The sequence below is a fragment of the Amblyomma maculatum genome, chromosome 4 (assembly GCF_055883805.1).
Source record: "Amblyomma maculatum isolate TAMU_Amacu chromosome 4, ASM5588380v1, whole genome shotgun sequence".
Classification (NCBI taxonomy): Eukaryota; Metazoa; Arthropoda; class Arachnida; order Ixodida; family Ixodidae; genus Amblyomma; species Amblyomma maculatum.
In genome coordinates this window covers 164,907,420-164,923,773 of record NC_139347.1, presented here as the reverse complement: position 1 = coordinate 164,923,773, position 16,354 = coordinate 164,907,420, and the positions used below count along the sequence as shown (strand labels likewise).

The 16,354-nt window shown below is 43.5% G+C and overlaps 1 protein-coding gene across 1 annotated transcript in view; it reads left to right on the top strand.

The window, feature by feature from the left end:
* Window positions 1-3,965: 3,965 nt before the first annotated feature.
* The window catches only part of LOC146193406 (uncharacterized), a 36,713-nt gene continuing 24,324 nt past the window's right edge, over window positions 3,966-16,354 (top strand). The window contains exons 1-3 of the mRNA XM_084600541.1: window positions 3,966-3,984; window positions 9,408-9,506; window positions 13,855-13,971. Coding sequence (XP_084456667.1) covers window positions 3,966-3,984; window positions 9,408-9,506; window positions 13,855-13,971 — 235 coding nt within the window. The remainder of the gene's footprint in view (window positions 3,985-9,407; window positions 9,507-13,854; window positions 13,972-16,354) is intronic.

Sequence of the window (16,354 nt, the reverse complement as noted above, 5' to 3'; positions counted from 1 at the left end):
TACTGTCGCCTACCAATGAGAATGATATTTCAGTAGATCAATCCCCCCCTCCCCCTCCTGAATATTGCAGGATTAAATATACAGGATAGGGATGCAGGATTAAATATTGCGGGATATATATATATATATATATATATATATATGCTACTGTCGCCTACCAATGAGAATGATTTTTCAGTAGATCAATCCCCCCCCTCCCCCTCCTGAATATTGCAGGATTAAATGTGACGTACTCCACCCATTATAACCTCGCGATATTTTGTTTTGTGCGCTGATAGTGACAACAATCTCTTTAGGGATATATCTTCTTTTCTTTGTACAACATATTAAGATGCATGACCTAAGCGCAACACGTGTCATTCGGTCTATATACCTTGCACCACCATTACATCACGCGTGTGAAATCTTGTTTTTGATATGTTGGTTTTTATTTGTTGACAGTGGCTGGTCACGTGTTCTTCGATTGTGCATGTATATAAAAAATGGGAACCGACAGCTTCTTTCTACATTCCTTGACAAAGGCCGGACCCCGGCCGAAACGTCGGATTAAAGTGTTGTTTTTTCCACCGTGTGTCACCTACTTCAAGTTTATATATATACACCCATAAGGAAACGGCAAAATACACTAACCCTAATTTCTAAGCACGTAAAATGGAAGCAGAGAACTCTCAACTTTTCGAATTCTTACCTTCACCTGGCAACATTATGAAAAATCAAAATAAGAGATGCCGTTTCTAAAAACACAAGTAGCAGATTACTATCTCGCACTGCTCCGCCAGCCTTTATTCGGAGGTTCTTAGCGGAGGTTAGTAGTAGACGAGGAATGATCTAGAGTTGCGAATAGCTCTCGGTTGGCGCTCTAATATTCGTTTAAAAATAAACCTCTGAAATGTGTCTCACGCGTAGATGTAATACAAAAATTACTTCTTGTTTTTAATTGCTGTTGTATCTAGTGTGTTTTTTTCGCTAAGAAGCTCATCCCGGAAATATACATATAGTCAGCAAATTATGCAATGTTTAATGGTTAGCTGTGCTAGTGCATTTAACGCAAACTAAGGTTCCTAAGGACTGGAGAACACTTGGCTGAGGTTCATTGTTTAATATTCCGCACCAAAAGTCTGTGCTTTTGCATAGTGCTCACTTTCAAGTATTAGTAAGCCTTTCTGGTTAGGGTGAGCATTTGCTCCCCTAATTTGAAAATTAACCTTTTTTTATGCTATTCAGATGTCGCAAACTCTCAGGTGAAACAAACAAACCATAGTCCGAAGGAAAAAAAAAATGTACTACAAACGCTCTTAAGGCTTTCTTGAACTAGAAGTGCTTTTTCACGTCTTGTATTTAAAATGTAACTGCAGCAAAATCCTGTGCGTCATAAAGTGTCGGTTTCTGTAGTAGTACGTCGAAGAGAGTACTAAAAATATATAGTATGGCATTTGTGGGAGAAGCGAATGTGTCCGGAATCGTTTTCAGAAACGATCGTTTTTCAAACCGAAACAGAACAAAAGACCCTCATTGTATGCAGCCGGAAATGGCGCAAGAACACGCATGGCAATAATCCCGAATGCTGTAGCTGTGATATTTTGGCTGCTGCCTGTAGAAACCTCACCGAGTGAACATGTGTCGTATTAGAGTACGTAAGTGACGCCGATGCCGACGCCAGTCGCGTGAATATAGGTATAGCAATACGAATGAGCTAACGCTGCCCACCTGAACTACTTTTGTTTTATACCAAGATTATCTTACTTTTGAAACTCCACGCACGCGTTCTTGAGCGCCATGCACACCCGTGCCCTTACTAGTAGTCGAGTCATCATGCTAATCAGATCTAAAATTATACACGTCACCACCGCAGCAAGCCTGTAGGACTGCCCAAACCACATTTCAGCCTCGGCCTTTTAACTGCTCGAAGCCCCTACTCCGATCATTCACAATGAGCCCTGCTTAAGGGCGGCCCTCGTGTGTCCGTTCTTACATCGAATCCGTTAAGTTGTCCAACTCTGCGGCAAGCCGCCAGGTGCACGCATCGTCCGCTAAATACATGAAAGGCTTTTAACTACACAACTAATTTCCTAAGAAACATGACAGTTCATTGCTCTTCACTTAACGGCACGCCAAGCACATTATGAGGCAATGCAGCCAAAAGAAAAACTTCTGCAGCTCCTCTCATGATGCCAATTTTATACCACTCTGAAATTGCAGTATGGGTGACATAAAAAACCGTTCACTTTGAAGTGATGTGGTGGCAGTTGCTACCATGCTCAGATTTTTTCTCCCTCAGATATCTTGAATTTTGGGTCTAGGCAATGCCAGTTAGTTAACATTGAGGACACCCGCATATAGCAACTTGACGTTAGACATGTGAGATGGACCTATGAGGGACCTCCGTACATCCAACTCGAAGGCTTGCGTCAGAGCCTGCGGGAGCGCTATCAGGGGCAGAATGTTCCTTCCCATTGGTCACTGTACATCGTTTCATTATTTGCATGTACCGCCCCGAAAGCTAAGGGCCATGTTCCCCAGTCAATATGGACCGCACTACATAAAGGCACTTCCACGCTTCTGTCGTCGACGGAGGCATATGAGGATCACAAATAGTCATGTGCGCGTCATCCCGAGTGATGCTGTGACCGCTTGTGAAACGGAGTACAGTGACTTAACAGGGTAAGGTTGAGTAGATATAATCCTATAATCCTATTTTCCTATAATCAATGCGGCATAGCACAACAAGAAGACAGGTGACAAGACTAGTAGTTCAGAAGAGTGAATTGCTGGGTCAGTTTGTTATGTCTACTAGGAAAAACAAACAGGGAAGAAAAGACACAGGACAAGAGGAAACACACACACACACACAGTCATCGGCATCGGCGACTATGTGTGTGTTTGTGTTTCCTCTTGTCCTGCGTCTTTTTTTCCCTGGGCTTCTTCCTGGTAGAGCGACAAGACGCGCTTAGGAGTATTTTGAGGCTGGCATCAGTGCGAGAAGTTGTACAGAGGTTTCCTTTCTCTTTTTTGGAGCAGCTCGCTAACAGATCAGAGGGCGGCTGTTGAAAGGGCGTAATCTGTAAACTCCTGTTCGAAGCGGCCTCGGCACTGCATGCTCCTTAGAACGGAGAAACTTGAGATATGGGCATCGCTATCGATTTTCACAACGCGCAGGAGCTTAAAGAACTCTCGTTTAGGCTAGTTGGTTCGTCATTCACAAACGAATACGACGCTGCGGACGAGGACAAAGGAGACACACAAACGGCAGGCGCTGCTCAAGTCGCTTGTGTGCCTCATTTGTACTCATCCGCCACGCCGCATTATTTTGTGAGAAGTGAGACTTGGGAGTTTACTCACCCAAATGTGTATCTGTGAACGTCCTGTTTCTAAAAGTTCTTCAGCAGAATATATTACACTCCAATCTAGCGCACATGCGAAGATTCACATTTTCTCTTTCTATAACCTTAAATGCATCTATTTTGCCTTTTCTCTCGCTCTTTTGCGCCGTAACTTAGATTTTAGGCAATACTCAAGATTCTCCGTCTGACGTATGGAGGTTTTCTGCGTAACGTCAGTGTGCATTAAAGAACCCGAGGCAGGTGGTTCAACCTAATTCAGAGTCTCCATTACAAAGACTCTTTACCTCTTTCTTCCTTTCTTCAATTTTTCTCTCAACCTTTCTTTCACAACGCCACTGAAATTCAATGTAAAGTGGGACATCGATTGGTGCATGTTTGATTGCCCGACAATAATTTTTCCTGGTCATATTCTTAACGCATATCGGCGATTTCGGTTAGACTGCAATCTGGACTCAGGTGTTCCAGTCTGCGATATCTTTAATAATTCTTGCCACAAGGGTGCTCGAAACAACGTCGTTAACTCTAACCACGCCTTCTGCCTCAAGCGACGGCGAGAGAAACATCTGGTTGATCTGTCTCTCGGCATCTCTGGTGCTCTTCGTCATCACCATATCCGTCGTGGGGATGGTGCTGTTCCACGTCGGTGAGTTTACTGCGCTCGTCGGACGCCCCCAACAATGGTACGAAATGACTCGTAGCCGCGCTTCGCATCTTTAAGCGTGCACAAAAAGCGTTGCGTTTTATCGTGTCACTCTCTTCGTGACACCTAATGCGCATTCCGAAAAGACATTTCCTCGCTGACATCACCGTGCCGTGGGACTAGAAGTTCGTGCTCCCGTTCAAGGTCTAATTATAGATTAATGACACAGGTTCACAGGTTCTCCTTGCAGTCTACGAAGAGAATACTTGTTAGGGACAGAGAGAATAGAAGAGGCAAGATATAGAGAATTTTTATTCAGGACAGACGATAAAAGACGCGATAGACGCATGCGCAAATTGCTTGAGCCAAACTTGGCTAACTTAACACAGGGTTGATAGACGTAAGAGCGTGGTCACTAAATCAGGTAATCGGACTGTTTTTTTTTTGTTCATTATGAATCTAATGCACAAAAAATACTCAAGTGTTGTGTAGACCCATAGCCAGAGGGCTAGTGTTGGGTCCAATACAAATTGCGATACAATATAAGCAGACGAAACAGCAACAATTAATAAGCAGCTATCGATAGCGCAAAAAAAAATTGCAATAACTGACATAGGATTTCTACTGGTCAGGGAGGAATGCCTTAAGTGTGGACACCAAATTACTTTTAACCTTTACATCATTAGAAATTCTATTCCAAATTTGGGCTGTTGACACCATGCTCATTTTTGTTTTCTTTATATAATTACAAATGCTGAAGTCAGTCTATAAACTCGTCCTTTTCTGGAATGTATTTCTACACTTTTAACCTTAGTCCCGTCGCAGTGGTAAGGACACTCGGCTGCTGTCCACAAGGATGCGGGATCAAACCCAGGTCGTTGCGGCCGCTTTTTAATGGAGGCGGAAAAGTTACGGCGCAGTGGTTACGGCGCTCGACTACTGTTCCCAAGGGCGCGGGATCGAATCCCGGCCTCGGCGGCAGCTTTTCGATGGAGGCAGAAAGCAAGGCGCCCGTGTGCTGTGCAATGTCAGTGCACTTTACTCGAAAGAAACAGTTTGGAACTGCGGTGTATAGGTAAGCAATGTATGCCATCATCGGATGATACGCCGTACGATTTAATTATGGTCCTGAGCATGCGTGCCTTGTGGAAAACGAAAATGCAATTTGAACATGCCGAGTCTGTTGTTCACCCCATGCGCGAACACTTCATTAGAAGCGTTGTCTTTCTTAGAGAGGTGTATCGAGCATTGCCAGGTCCGCCTCAATGGACGCCGGTACTTGGTGATTTGGCGTCACTGAAAAGACTTTAATGTTGGGCTAGCCGATGTGTGGCCAGTACATTTTATGAACTGTATTGACAGCCGGCAATAAAAAAAATTTGATGTATCGGTCACACTCGTCTCGCAATTAGAAGGCCAGGAGATCAAATCCCAGTATATTGGGAGTACTTTTATTTCCTTTTATTTCTTTAATTCATTGTGGATTTCCGCGTTACAGCGGTTTCTGCAACACGAGGCCCTTACGCTCCCGCGTAAAACATCATTAGCGATAACACAGGACACCCTTTCCTCAATCTTGCATCTGCCTCGACAGTTTCCGTACTTATATCTTGTACTGCAATTGGAACTCAATTATTTCGATATATTTGCTGTGGAAGACCAATTATCTCACGATTTATGCCTTTATCTTTTAGCATATTCCACAGAAGTTCCCCGTAATCGTATGTCCAGGAGGGCTAAATACACCACCCGCTATCCCAGCAGTCTATTCGTATACATGATAAACAACGCAGCCGAGTAGGCGACGACACACAGGAGAGGCGCACAATACACACATACGCAATACGCCTACTCTGCTGCGTGGTGCATCATGTCGTCTGACCAACTAGCTCGACTTTCAACGTTACTATTTGTATACATCGGGTAAGCACATATAGGCATCACCTAACCACCTAAGATTTCGAAATACATTCTGAAGTTCTTCGAGGGTCTTATTATTCTACCCGTGACTGTTTTTTTTTTTTATTTCACCACCTTTATTGCCACCCTACTAATACAGATGGCATCATAATCGGTGTGACGGATTTTATGCACATCATTTCTCCTTTCCCTTTTTAAATCAAATTCAATTTTCTAGGCCACGAGCTGTCCGTAATTTGCTTACTTTTTTTATACCAATGATTTTAATTTCCTGGCTTATTGGATAAAGTTCCTCAATCCCCTTGATTTGCAATATCGTGTATCCCTGCGGATGGGGATTTAGAAATGTTTCCACCTTTTTGCTGATTAGTTTGATCGGTTCTAGGCTGCTTTCAACACTGCTGTCCTGTTTTGCTCCCTCATTTGGGAAGATTGGAATATCATCACTTCTAAAAATAGCTATAGCGACCTAATATAGTTCACAGCATTATCTCCCGCTAAACATTTTCCTTTAGCATCCTGAATTCACTCTTCCTGTTTTTTATTCATTTTCCTAACCTGCCTATATGCATATGAGATCTGCATTGACGCCTAATAGCCCCAAAATTTTCTTGGTGCACTTTTATTTTCATCGCAGATTTCAGCCATCCATTGATCATCAGACCTTCCCCTTCTTTGCATTTTTGTGTTCTTTTCAAGCCACCCGTTGATGTTTGATCGCTTTCCTAATTTCCTTTTTCCACCAGCTTCATGCTTTCCAATCCTCCAGCAGTTTGCATTGCATTTATCTTCGTACTTATAGCAGTTCTAGCTGATTATAATACCACTAATGAGATTCTCTATTGCTTCCTCGTTGCGTGTTGCTAGCGCCTTTTGTTGTCGTTCCTTTTTTGTTTTTTCTACTTTTATTTTAAAGCGAAAAGCATCACTAGGCTAGTCAACTCCGAGTCTCGCGTGTGCTCCGTCGTTAGAGACACATGCAAGCCCCGCTTTGACCAAGATGAACATGCCTTAGTGGCCCTTAGGGGTAACGTGAATGCAAGGGTCCTGACAGGCTGAGTGATATAACCGTCCCATGTGAAACGAGAGACCCAAGTTGGCAGCTCCTGCCAGGGGGCCATGGTGATGGGCACAGACACGTATGCGGCACGCAGTGACGAGCGGGCGTAGTACTGCTTTCGCAATAAAGCCACAATTGCGCATGCGCAAACCACGTGACGTCATAGGAGAGGCGCAGGTGGTCGAAGCTGGCGCTGCCGCTGCAACCGCCGCGACTCCGCCGGTTGACCTTTAGCCGCTGCCGCGCGCTTTCACGGACTGTGTTTATGTCTGTACAGAAGTGTAATGGTGATGATGATGTGGAATCGAGATAAAGTCTAATCTTATGTGATGTACGCTGTAATCAATGTTTCACCGTGATGATAAGCCATGGAATATCTATAAGATGCAACAGTGAACAACAAGGTAAGCCACAACTACACCAAGGAACCACAAGCTAAGCCATGGCATCGCCGAAGCTTTTCGCTTCTGATATCCAGGCTTAACCAAGCTAAGCCAAAGCCAATTTATTGTTTTGATGAGGGCCTCCATCTGCACACAATTAAGTTTATTATCACTTCCCAGACTTTATTTTAAGTCTTGCGAGCTTCCTATGGATTCCCTGCGAGTTTGCTAGTTGTGCAATTGCCACATGGTTTGTACCTCACATTTGTTTTCCCTGTTAGAAAAATGGTTGTGTACGCTCAGACAAGTCTAGCATTAACTTCCCGCTAAAACCTTTTCTTCCAGTTCTTCGATATATTTATTTGAGTACCTTCAGGCAATAATATCAGCATATTCTCCAAAATGTTTGTATAGCGTCACTTAGACGCTTGGCTAGACCCTTGTCTCTTGCCTGCTCTTGTCGCCTATCCCTAAAAAGACCCCCGGCCAGGTCTTTTTCCTGGATATATTTATTCAAATTATTTTGCCGAGATTATTTTATTATTTTGCAATTTGTTCTTTGGTGCACCAGCAGCATATCCACCCCTTCCCCTTTCTTCTTAGTTGCTGTTCTGTAACAGCCTTAATAGGCCCAGCCACAAATAACATTTTGGGAGCACTGCAGAAACCTGCATTAAAGAAATGCGAAAGTATGTGCGTTGGCTGCACTTTCGTACCTCCTAGTACCATGACTAAGCACTTTTGAGATCATGACTGGACACTAGTCATGATCATGACTGATTGACTTACGCATGTCATACACTCCATATTCATGCACATTAGATCTGCGTTCTAACTCATGACAGGCGAATATGACTCGTGCCTAACTATAATGTCCCGAATGACATGACTAGGCATGACACGACCTTTACATGCAACTTCTCATTGCATGCAAATTCATGAATACCAGTTTCGTCTTAATGTGACGTATATCTCTCATTACATTTTGCTTCCATATTTGACTTCCACATTTTGCGGACACGTTTTCGCAAATACAGCCAAGTAAGGCTTTCGCCTTAATAAACGCGGAATCTTCCTGGTCCCTGAGATGTGTCTTCCAGAGAGCGTACACACCTAGCCTCTAGGGTAATTGATCCTGGTGATTATTTTTTTCCCAGTTTTGCTGAATCTTCTAGTGGCCATTTTTTCGTGCTCAGCCTGCCTTGTTACGCTTTCGTCTTCGCTTCCATCTACACCTGGAGCTGCTGTGGACCCCGTAAAAAATCTACGGCGTGGCCTGCCAGGCACCAGCGGGTCTCTGCTCTCCCACTCTTGCACTCAAATGGATGTTACCTCGTTTAAGCCATTTACTAACGCCTGCTCAATGCTCTTCGTAGTTTATCTGAGCCTTAATTTTTCAAGGCCTTTCCCCAGATTCGGCTTCCTATAGCTACCGATTAACGGTCACCACGTCTTTTCAAACCGTATCAAATACTTTTTGCCGGCGCTTCTCAAGCAAGCGGGCATGGTGTCACCTGAAAGTTGCGTCTAAAGGTAAAGCAATAGATGTTTTTTTTTTCTAGGTATGTTGTCTTTTTGGCTGCCTGTTTTTCGGTGTTGCCGTTCGGCGGTTTTCTCCCTTACGATGTGCCACCAGTTGGCCTACAACCACGGTCTGTTATGTTGTATTTTAACTATTCGGGAAATGTCTGCCTTCTTCAGTCCTTGGCTATCTTATTTCTTTTTTCTTCAAGCTTGTTTCAGTGATCATCTTGTAGTGTCTTTATAGCTAATGTCTGCCAAAGTGTACTCGCCAAAGAACGAAAGCAATAGTAGAATGACGCTGCCATTTCGCATTTCACATGGCAAGCTGGCGTTTGCGCACATCGCGAAGTGCCTTAATCGGTTGCATCATGTCGCTATTACCCTTACTGTGCTTTTCGTGTGCCCAGAACAAGTATTGTATTCGTAGCCTGCAAGGAGCTTTAAGCTTAAAACCCTGCACCTTAACGATTCCTGGTCAAGAGATCAGCCAGTTGCAGTGCCTGCCATCCAGTGATCTGTTTTCATGGTTGGTACCGCAGCTACCAGTGGGAAAGAGGCAGCTGAAGCCGACGGGGAAAATGGAGACTTCGGTGACGCCGAAAGCCATCAGTTCCGCGGCACGCGCCTCACAGCGCAAGGTGAGATCAATACGAGTTTTCTGATGGTACACGAGAAAAACAGCAGTGTGCTGGTTACCTCATGTAGGCAGTTGTTACGCACAGAGGGAAAGCGAGAAGGGGGGGGGGGGCGAGAGGGAGAGGGGGATCATGGCAAACGTTTGGCGAAATACATTGTCTAAAGCCAACGCCCCGGGGCACCAAATCAGCTTCCGCATGAGGCTACCACAGCCTCGTCGTCGTCATCGCGAGTATTCACGGTACATGCATCACCCGTAGTTGCCTGTGCAGTACGCAGCACAATATTATCTCAATATTTACCATCATTCTGTGGCAGGCTCTTTTCGTTTGTGATATCTGTGCTAATTTAGCCCTTTCTTTTCTGGCGCGCTTGCTAAGAACCGTATGTATGAAGTCATTAAATCAGGAACTGTAACCACTCATATTGTTTATCCTCAACTGGGAGCTACCAGGCGTACATGGAGTTGATTGAGGCCGCCTTATATGCACATGGTCTCTTTTGGAACATTATCCCCGAAAAGAAAAATGGAGCCGGAGGTATATTATCGTTCTCCTGCTAAACCTTTACCTTCACCATTGAGGAAGGAATCTATGAATATGGGCACCGTTGCACCCTTCATATCATATGTACCTCTGTCGTTTGTCTGACACAACCATCCTTGATAGGTCTAAACAGAGCAGTTGATTTCTCTCTTCTAGTAATGCAATTTATGGGAAAGAGAAATGGTGTCGACATCTGGTCTTATACATGGCTCATCATCGAGGGCCTTACACTTAACAGTTAATCCTCTTTTGTTGAGACATGACCGGGAGGTGGAAAAAAAAATCTTAAGGGCGCTCCACAATTGACAACCACGGCAGCTTCGCCAAAGAGGCTAAATCGTGCCATTATAGCAGGTGCGAATGTTAACGATGTGTTTAAACCACAGCTTGTGTTGCGAATACCTGTGTGCTGACGTCTTCCACTACAACTCAGTAGTTTCTTGATTTAGTTAAGACGGCAGCTGCTGTGATCCCGGTCTTATACCTCCTTTAAAATTCTTGGTGCTTTTCTTATACGCGTCAATAAAAAATGAATTCAGTCTTTCATGGTAGCGTTCGTGTAAGTTAAAATGTTTTGCTACCACCTGCAAGAGACAACTGACAGTAGATCACGTTGCATTTATGCATCCTCATTATTCTCATTATTACATCGCTTGCTGTGAAGCTCAGCAAAAGTCACACTCGACACCACTTGCAGATTTAACATAATTATAGTTTTTCGAGCCGGTTGCTTTTTTTTTCGACTTCGACTCTGGTCGTATAAGGTTCGGTGAGGGGTTTTTCCACATCTGGAAGCTTCATGTTCTACTTGACGAGAAAGATAACTGCAGTAGCGTGGTTTTTTGGGCTTGTTGGTACATGATTCCAATACACTATAGCGCAGCAAAAGACGAGGACACAAGAGAAGAGAGACGAAGCGCTCGTGGTGTTCGTCTCTCGTCTCTTGTGTCCTCGTCTTTTGCTGCGCTATAGTGTATTGGAATAACTGCAGTCTTCTTTTTTTTTTTTTAATTTGCATGTGTCGTCTCAAAAATTTAGCATGACAAATAGGATTTTTCAAAGCTACATATGCCTAAAAAAACATGGCACGATTCCTGCCTGTTCACGACAGAAACGACAGCAATCCATCGACAGTGCTGTGTGTATTAATGAAAACAACGACGGAACGGCGTGAGCAGTGTTCTCTGGATAGTAGAACAGCGTCGATCTATTTATCGCACCACGGAATAAAACTGAACAGCATGCAAACAGTACGCACGTATGCATATATGTCGAAAACAAAAAATAAGACTACAGAACCATGTAAAAAATACGACTAAATATTCAGTGCTTTGGACGTTTACGAAAGAATGTTTGTCGTAGATATCAGAATTCCATGTATTTCTGTACTACCTGCCAGTAGCACTGCAACTTTTTTTGTATTTCTGTGGTACCTGCCAGTGGTACTGCAACTTTTTCACGAGTTCCATAGTACTTTTGTGTTGTAACTACAGAAATGTCTGATGTTGCTACAAAAATTCCGGTCGTCATTCTGTCCGGACAATAGAAAAAGTTCCTCAACTTTTTTTTTCTGACTGGAGCATTATTTCTTAATTTACCACAGGTATTTGATTGCCGGCTGATGAACAAGTTGAAAACGTACATGCAAATCTTTAAAAGCCTCAGTCCTACCGCTTTCGCTACAGAAAGAAATAAGGTAGATTTTCTAGTAACTGATTGGTTCCTTTAAGCTGAGGAACCCACGGTTACTACGTGCTGCGCCCATCTCCCATTCCTTTTCTTAAGCTTCGCTGGGATGTGCTCTTCCTCTATCTCTTTTTAAATGTTGTATCTGCCATTTTTCCTTCCGCGGCTTACGGCATTCTCCTTGAATTAAGTTTGCACATTTTTCTCAGGCTCCGGTCTCAGTCTCGCCGGCGAGTAATGGCAAATATAGTGTGGGTTCTCTTCTTCAAGTGTAAGTTTCGTTCATACTGTATAGTGGTGAATATAGACGCACGATAGTTTCATTTTACCTGCATATTCTGTAACTAAAATATCATTTCGGAACTTGTGAACTTATATGGGCCCTCTGAATTGCATCCATTTCCGTTCTGTTCTAAATTACCATGTGTCGCTTCAAAGTTACATGTTCTGCGGACACATCCGTCCCTGCACATTTACATAAGCAGTAGGCTCTACGTTGGCTCTCCATGATTGTTCAAATGACCATCATGCGTGGAAGTAACTTCAGACAAATACGACCACCTTCGACTGCTTTTCAGAGTAGCGAGGTCGGCGGCTTTTCAGATTTCAAAAAGATGGGCGTATTCAAATAAGGTTTCATTTTTATTTCTTGACCGGAATGGACCAAATCGGCACAGTAAGGAGTTAAAAAAGACGTTGATTGTATCGTCCGAGGTGACGCGACTCTGTTGTCGGCACCTACCAGCATTTTTCTGGTATCACAGTCTACAATGGCACCGTGAACTGTGAATTGTAATGAGCCATGTATTGAGCTAAACACAAGGATCGCCACTCAGTAACTACCACCTATTAAAAGAGCCAAGGTTCTAGGATGATATAAGCAAATATACGCCTGGCCTGGGTAGGGGCGAATGGAAAATGGTGATTTTGTTAGATGCATCAGAGTTTTTCTTGCATGGAAACGGAACGTTTATATTCTGACATATATGCCCTGCATCGCTGGAAGTTGAAGATGAAAACGATCAGCAACAGTGACACAGAAGAAGACAAAGTGGCAGCAACGATTGATGCTAGAATAAGGTCGACGCTGCTCTGTTTCTGTGTTCTGTGTGCGGTGCCAGCCTGGACTAACCTTCGTGGACTAGCCTTGCCACGTATCAATATGAATGCTCTTTATAGGAACCTCATTATCAACCAATCAAGCTAAACTATAGAGGCGGAAATGTAGCGCCGCAGGTTTCAATCCGGCTGTAGAGTTGGTCTCCTTCATTAAATTAAAAACAATTACCAAAGAGGTTTAAAAGGTAATCATTTGAAAGATTATTACTTGCTTTATAATGCACTGCTCCATGACATATGAGGTTTAACTGGACAACGACCCGAATCACTTCTTTATGCTTGTGAGGAAATTGGTAGAAGGGGGTTGATCTTATGAAGTGACCAAGCAGGTCTTGTGAGAATATTTTAATTGAATGTTTTTGCACAGGCTTCGCGCTGCTTCCGAGGTATTAAAAAGCCACCGACTCCAAAGAAAACTGATTAACTGCTGTAATGAGGAAGAAACATAGACTAGACATTCATTACAAGCTCGTAGAATCCATTCCTCGGCTTTCTCAACCAATAATTGACAAAAAAGCGCGTTCGAACAACTGATGGCGTCATGCCACTGTAAGAGAATTCCGAAATTAGTTCCCCCCTTTATAATAAAAATGCATATATCGTATACGTTTATGAAGTGCAAAAAGAAGTTGAATTATTTGCCGTGGAAACTAATTATGACAATTATGGCGAACCTAATTATGGAGGTAGATAAATGGCTTTTTCTATTTTGTAAGACTGATACTGTTTACCTATCGAGCTTGTGAGAAAATTTTAGAGCGGTAAAAGAATTGAAGTCGGAAAACTGAAATATCTTGTCCACCGTTGTAACTGTGCCTGTCAAATGGACTGCTACACGTTCTTCTTCATTAGTTAATAGGCTTCGTATACCTCGGTTTGCTGTTCTCACGAAACTCGCCGTTTCGTTTTCATTTATCAATAATTCCTCTCAGAACTGAGTGTTCAGCTAATCAAACTATAAAGAGACTTTTTCGTTGTTTTTGCGCATTGGCAAACGCAGGAGCATCCAACAGCACGCCGGAGTCGACACGGTCGACAGAGGCGACTTCAGAAAACTCGACGGTGACAAACGTGACCCTAGCGACAACACTGTACACTGGGCCATCTACTACGACAAGTGAGTTTTGCCTTCAGCATATATCATATAGTTCAACATCGAATATCACATCTTTGAAGGAATACACCAATCTCTTGCGGTCAGTGGCAATCTGCCTCGTAATAACTGTTCACAAGCATAGGAACACAGCAGGTGAAGTATTTCCACCGTTGAAGTATTTCCAAAACATTGCAAGGGCTGTTCAAGCTAAATAAGAAAGCTGACTTGAAGCAAAATAGCAATGAGCTACCCTTTAATTCCCATCTTATTGTTGTCCTAATTGCTGAAACTCGAGAACTAGCTTGGATAAGTATTCAAGTTACTTGGGAAGATTCCAGAAAAAGCCAATTGCTTCTTGTATCTTTCATGCAAACAAGCATTGACCAATCTTATTTGTCTATTTGTTTGTTTGCTTATTTTCGGCATTCCTAGCAAGCACAGAAGGAGAGTAGGGACAATGCCTAGGAGACTCCTGATTTAACGTTGATGGCTGTCTTGGCGCAGTACACCTCAAAGGCGTCCATGCGCATGCTTTGTAGGAAGTGCTCTGTGAGAATACGCGCGTCCCGTGTGTGATGCAAAACGGATGCGAGCTTATCGGTGAAGTTATTGCCTCTTTGCCCCCCTCCCCCCCAATAAAAAGAAGGTCCTGTCGGTGTGGCAGCGCTTTCAAGGCGGATGCGCCAGAGTGTGGTATCAAGGGCCAAATGCTGGCTTTCCTTCGGTGATGGCCACCGATATCGTTACGGATGTCATTACGAGAGACGCACGCGCAAAATTTCACACTTGATCGTCTTTGAAACGCAAGGTTTGCACCTTTCGAACCCTCCGGATTTTCTGAGGGCCTTGACCGAGTAGAGTATTATATCCTGTAGACAATAAATAAGAGGAAGACGAAGAGGAAATGTCCTGTTAGGTCGGTGGCATAGGTTGGTTATACGAAATTCGAGGTCACACGAAAATTGCGGTTCTAATGCAGCTCTTGTATGCATATATGTACTCATAGTTTGACGCATTATCTCGTTACTATAGTGTACATTTTACAGTTTAAAGAGTCATAAGTCTCCTTCACTTTTTCACTGATATCTTTTTGATAACGCGCAAAACACAGCTTATGATTTCGTGTTCGGCAATTAGAATTTCTTACGAAGCAAACGAATCTGGCAAATAGGAGCACCTAACCAGTCTACTTCTGCGTGCCCTTGCCACAGCCGTCGGCGCTGCACATGCGCCTGTTGCGAAACTCGACTATGCGTTATATACGTCTAGTCTCATCAAGACGGAAATTCGATAACAAGTTCTGTTTGGTTTATAGGGTTTAACGTCCAAAGCGACTCAGGCTATGACACCGTAGTGGGGGGCTCCGGAAATTTCGATCGCCTGGATCGGGTGATCCATCTTCTCAGTCACAATCAGTCATAGAACGTCGAAAAATTCTGTAGCCCTACACTACGGCATCTGTCATAGCCTGAGTCGCTTTGGGACGTTAAACCCCCATAAAACATCTTACACATAACGATAAAACTAATTCAGATCATGACCAGGAAATCTGCAGCGTCAATGTTGGCTGGAAGCTAGCCACGCAGCACAAAAAATCGATTGGGAGGGAGCTGGCGATACACTGGTCCAATGTAGGACCAGACATTGCCAACACAGTATTAATATTGGGCCGATGGTTTTTCTGCCTAGGTATGCAATGTTATGTTTGTTTTTTAACAGAGCCTTCACGGGCGAAGCTTTCCTTTGAACATGCGTGTTTCCAAAGTTTCAAAGGCAACGTTGAGTACATTTACCAGACGGATGAAAGTAGTGTCTGTTTTACCGTCTACAGCCTTAAGCATCAACCATCTGTGTTCTGGTGATTTTGAGACAGACCCCGCAGTTATGTCGGCCACAAATTATTCTTGTCAAAATAGCAAAGCTCCACCTGAGTCCTGACCAAGTAGATTCATATGATTGCGGTAATGCTGGGGTAGTATATAAGGTGAATCGCTCTCCAGAATATCTCACAACACTTCGGAAGAGTCCATTGCTTGACTTTTTCCTCCACTCTTTATCATAACGCCAACTCTCGTCACGAAATTCATGTCTAATTCACGATGTTTTGTTACCAGCAAAGAGCCAAAAGTGCCATGCAGCTGCAGGAAATATGCATTGTATCCGGCAATGCTGGCCAAATTGTGAACAGTTTTGCAGCTGCAGAAGAAGGAAACAAATTTAAAAGAACGAAAATCAGCAAGGAAATGGCATAACCGCAAACAAATTTGTTTCAACCAGCACTTGTAAGCAAGGACATTCATCGAGACTCGAATCGTTCCGAAGACCCAGATGTCACGACAGCGTGGACGAACGGTTTACATAAATAAACTAACGCAATGCGTGCGCTACTTAGGACAGGTAGTAA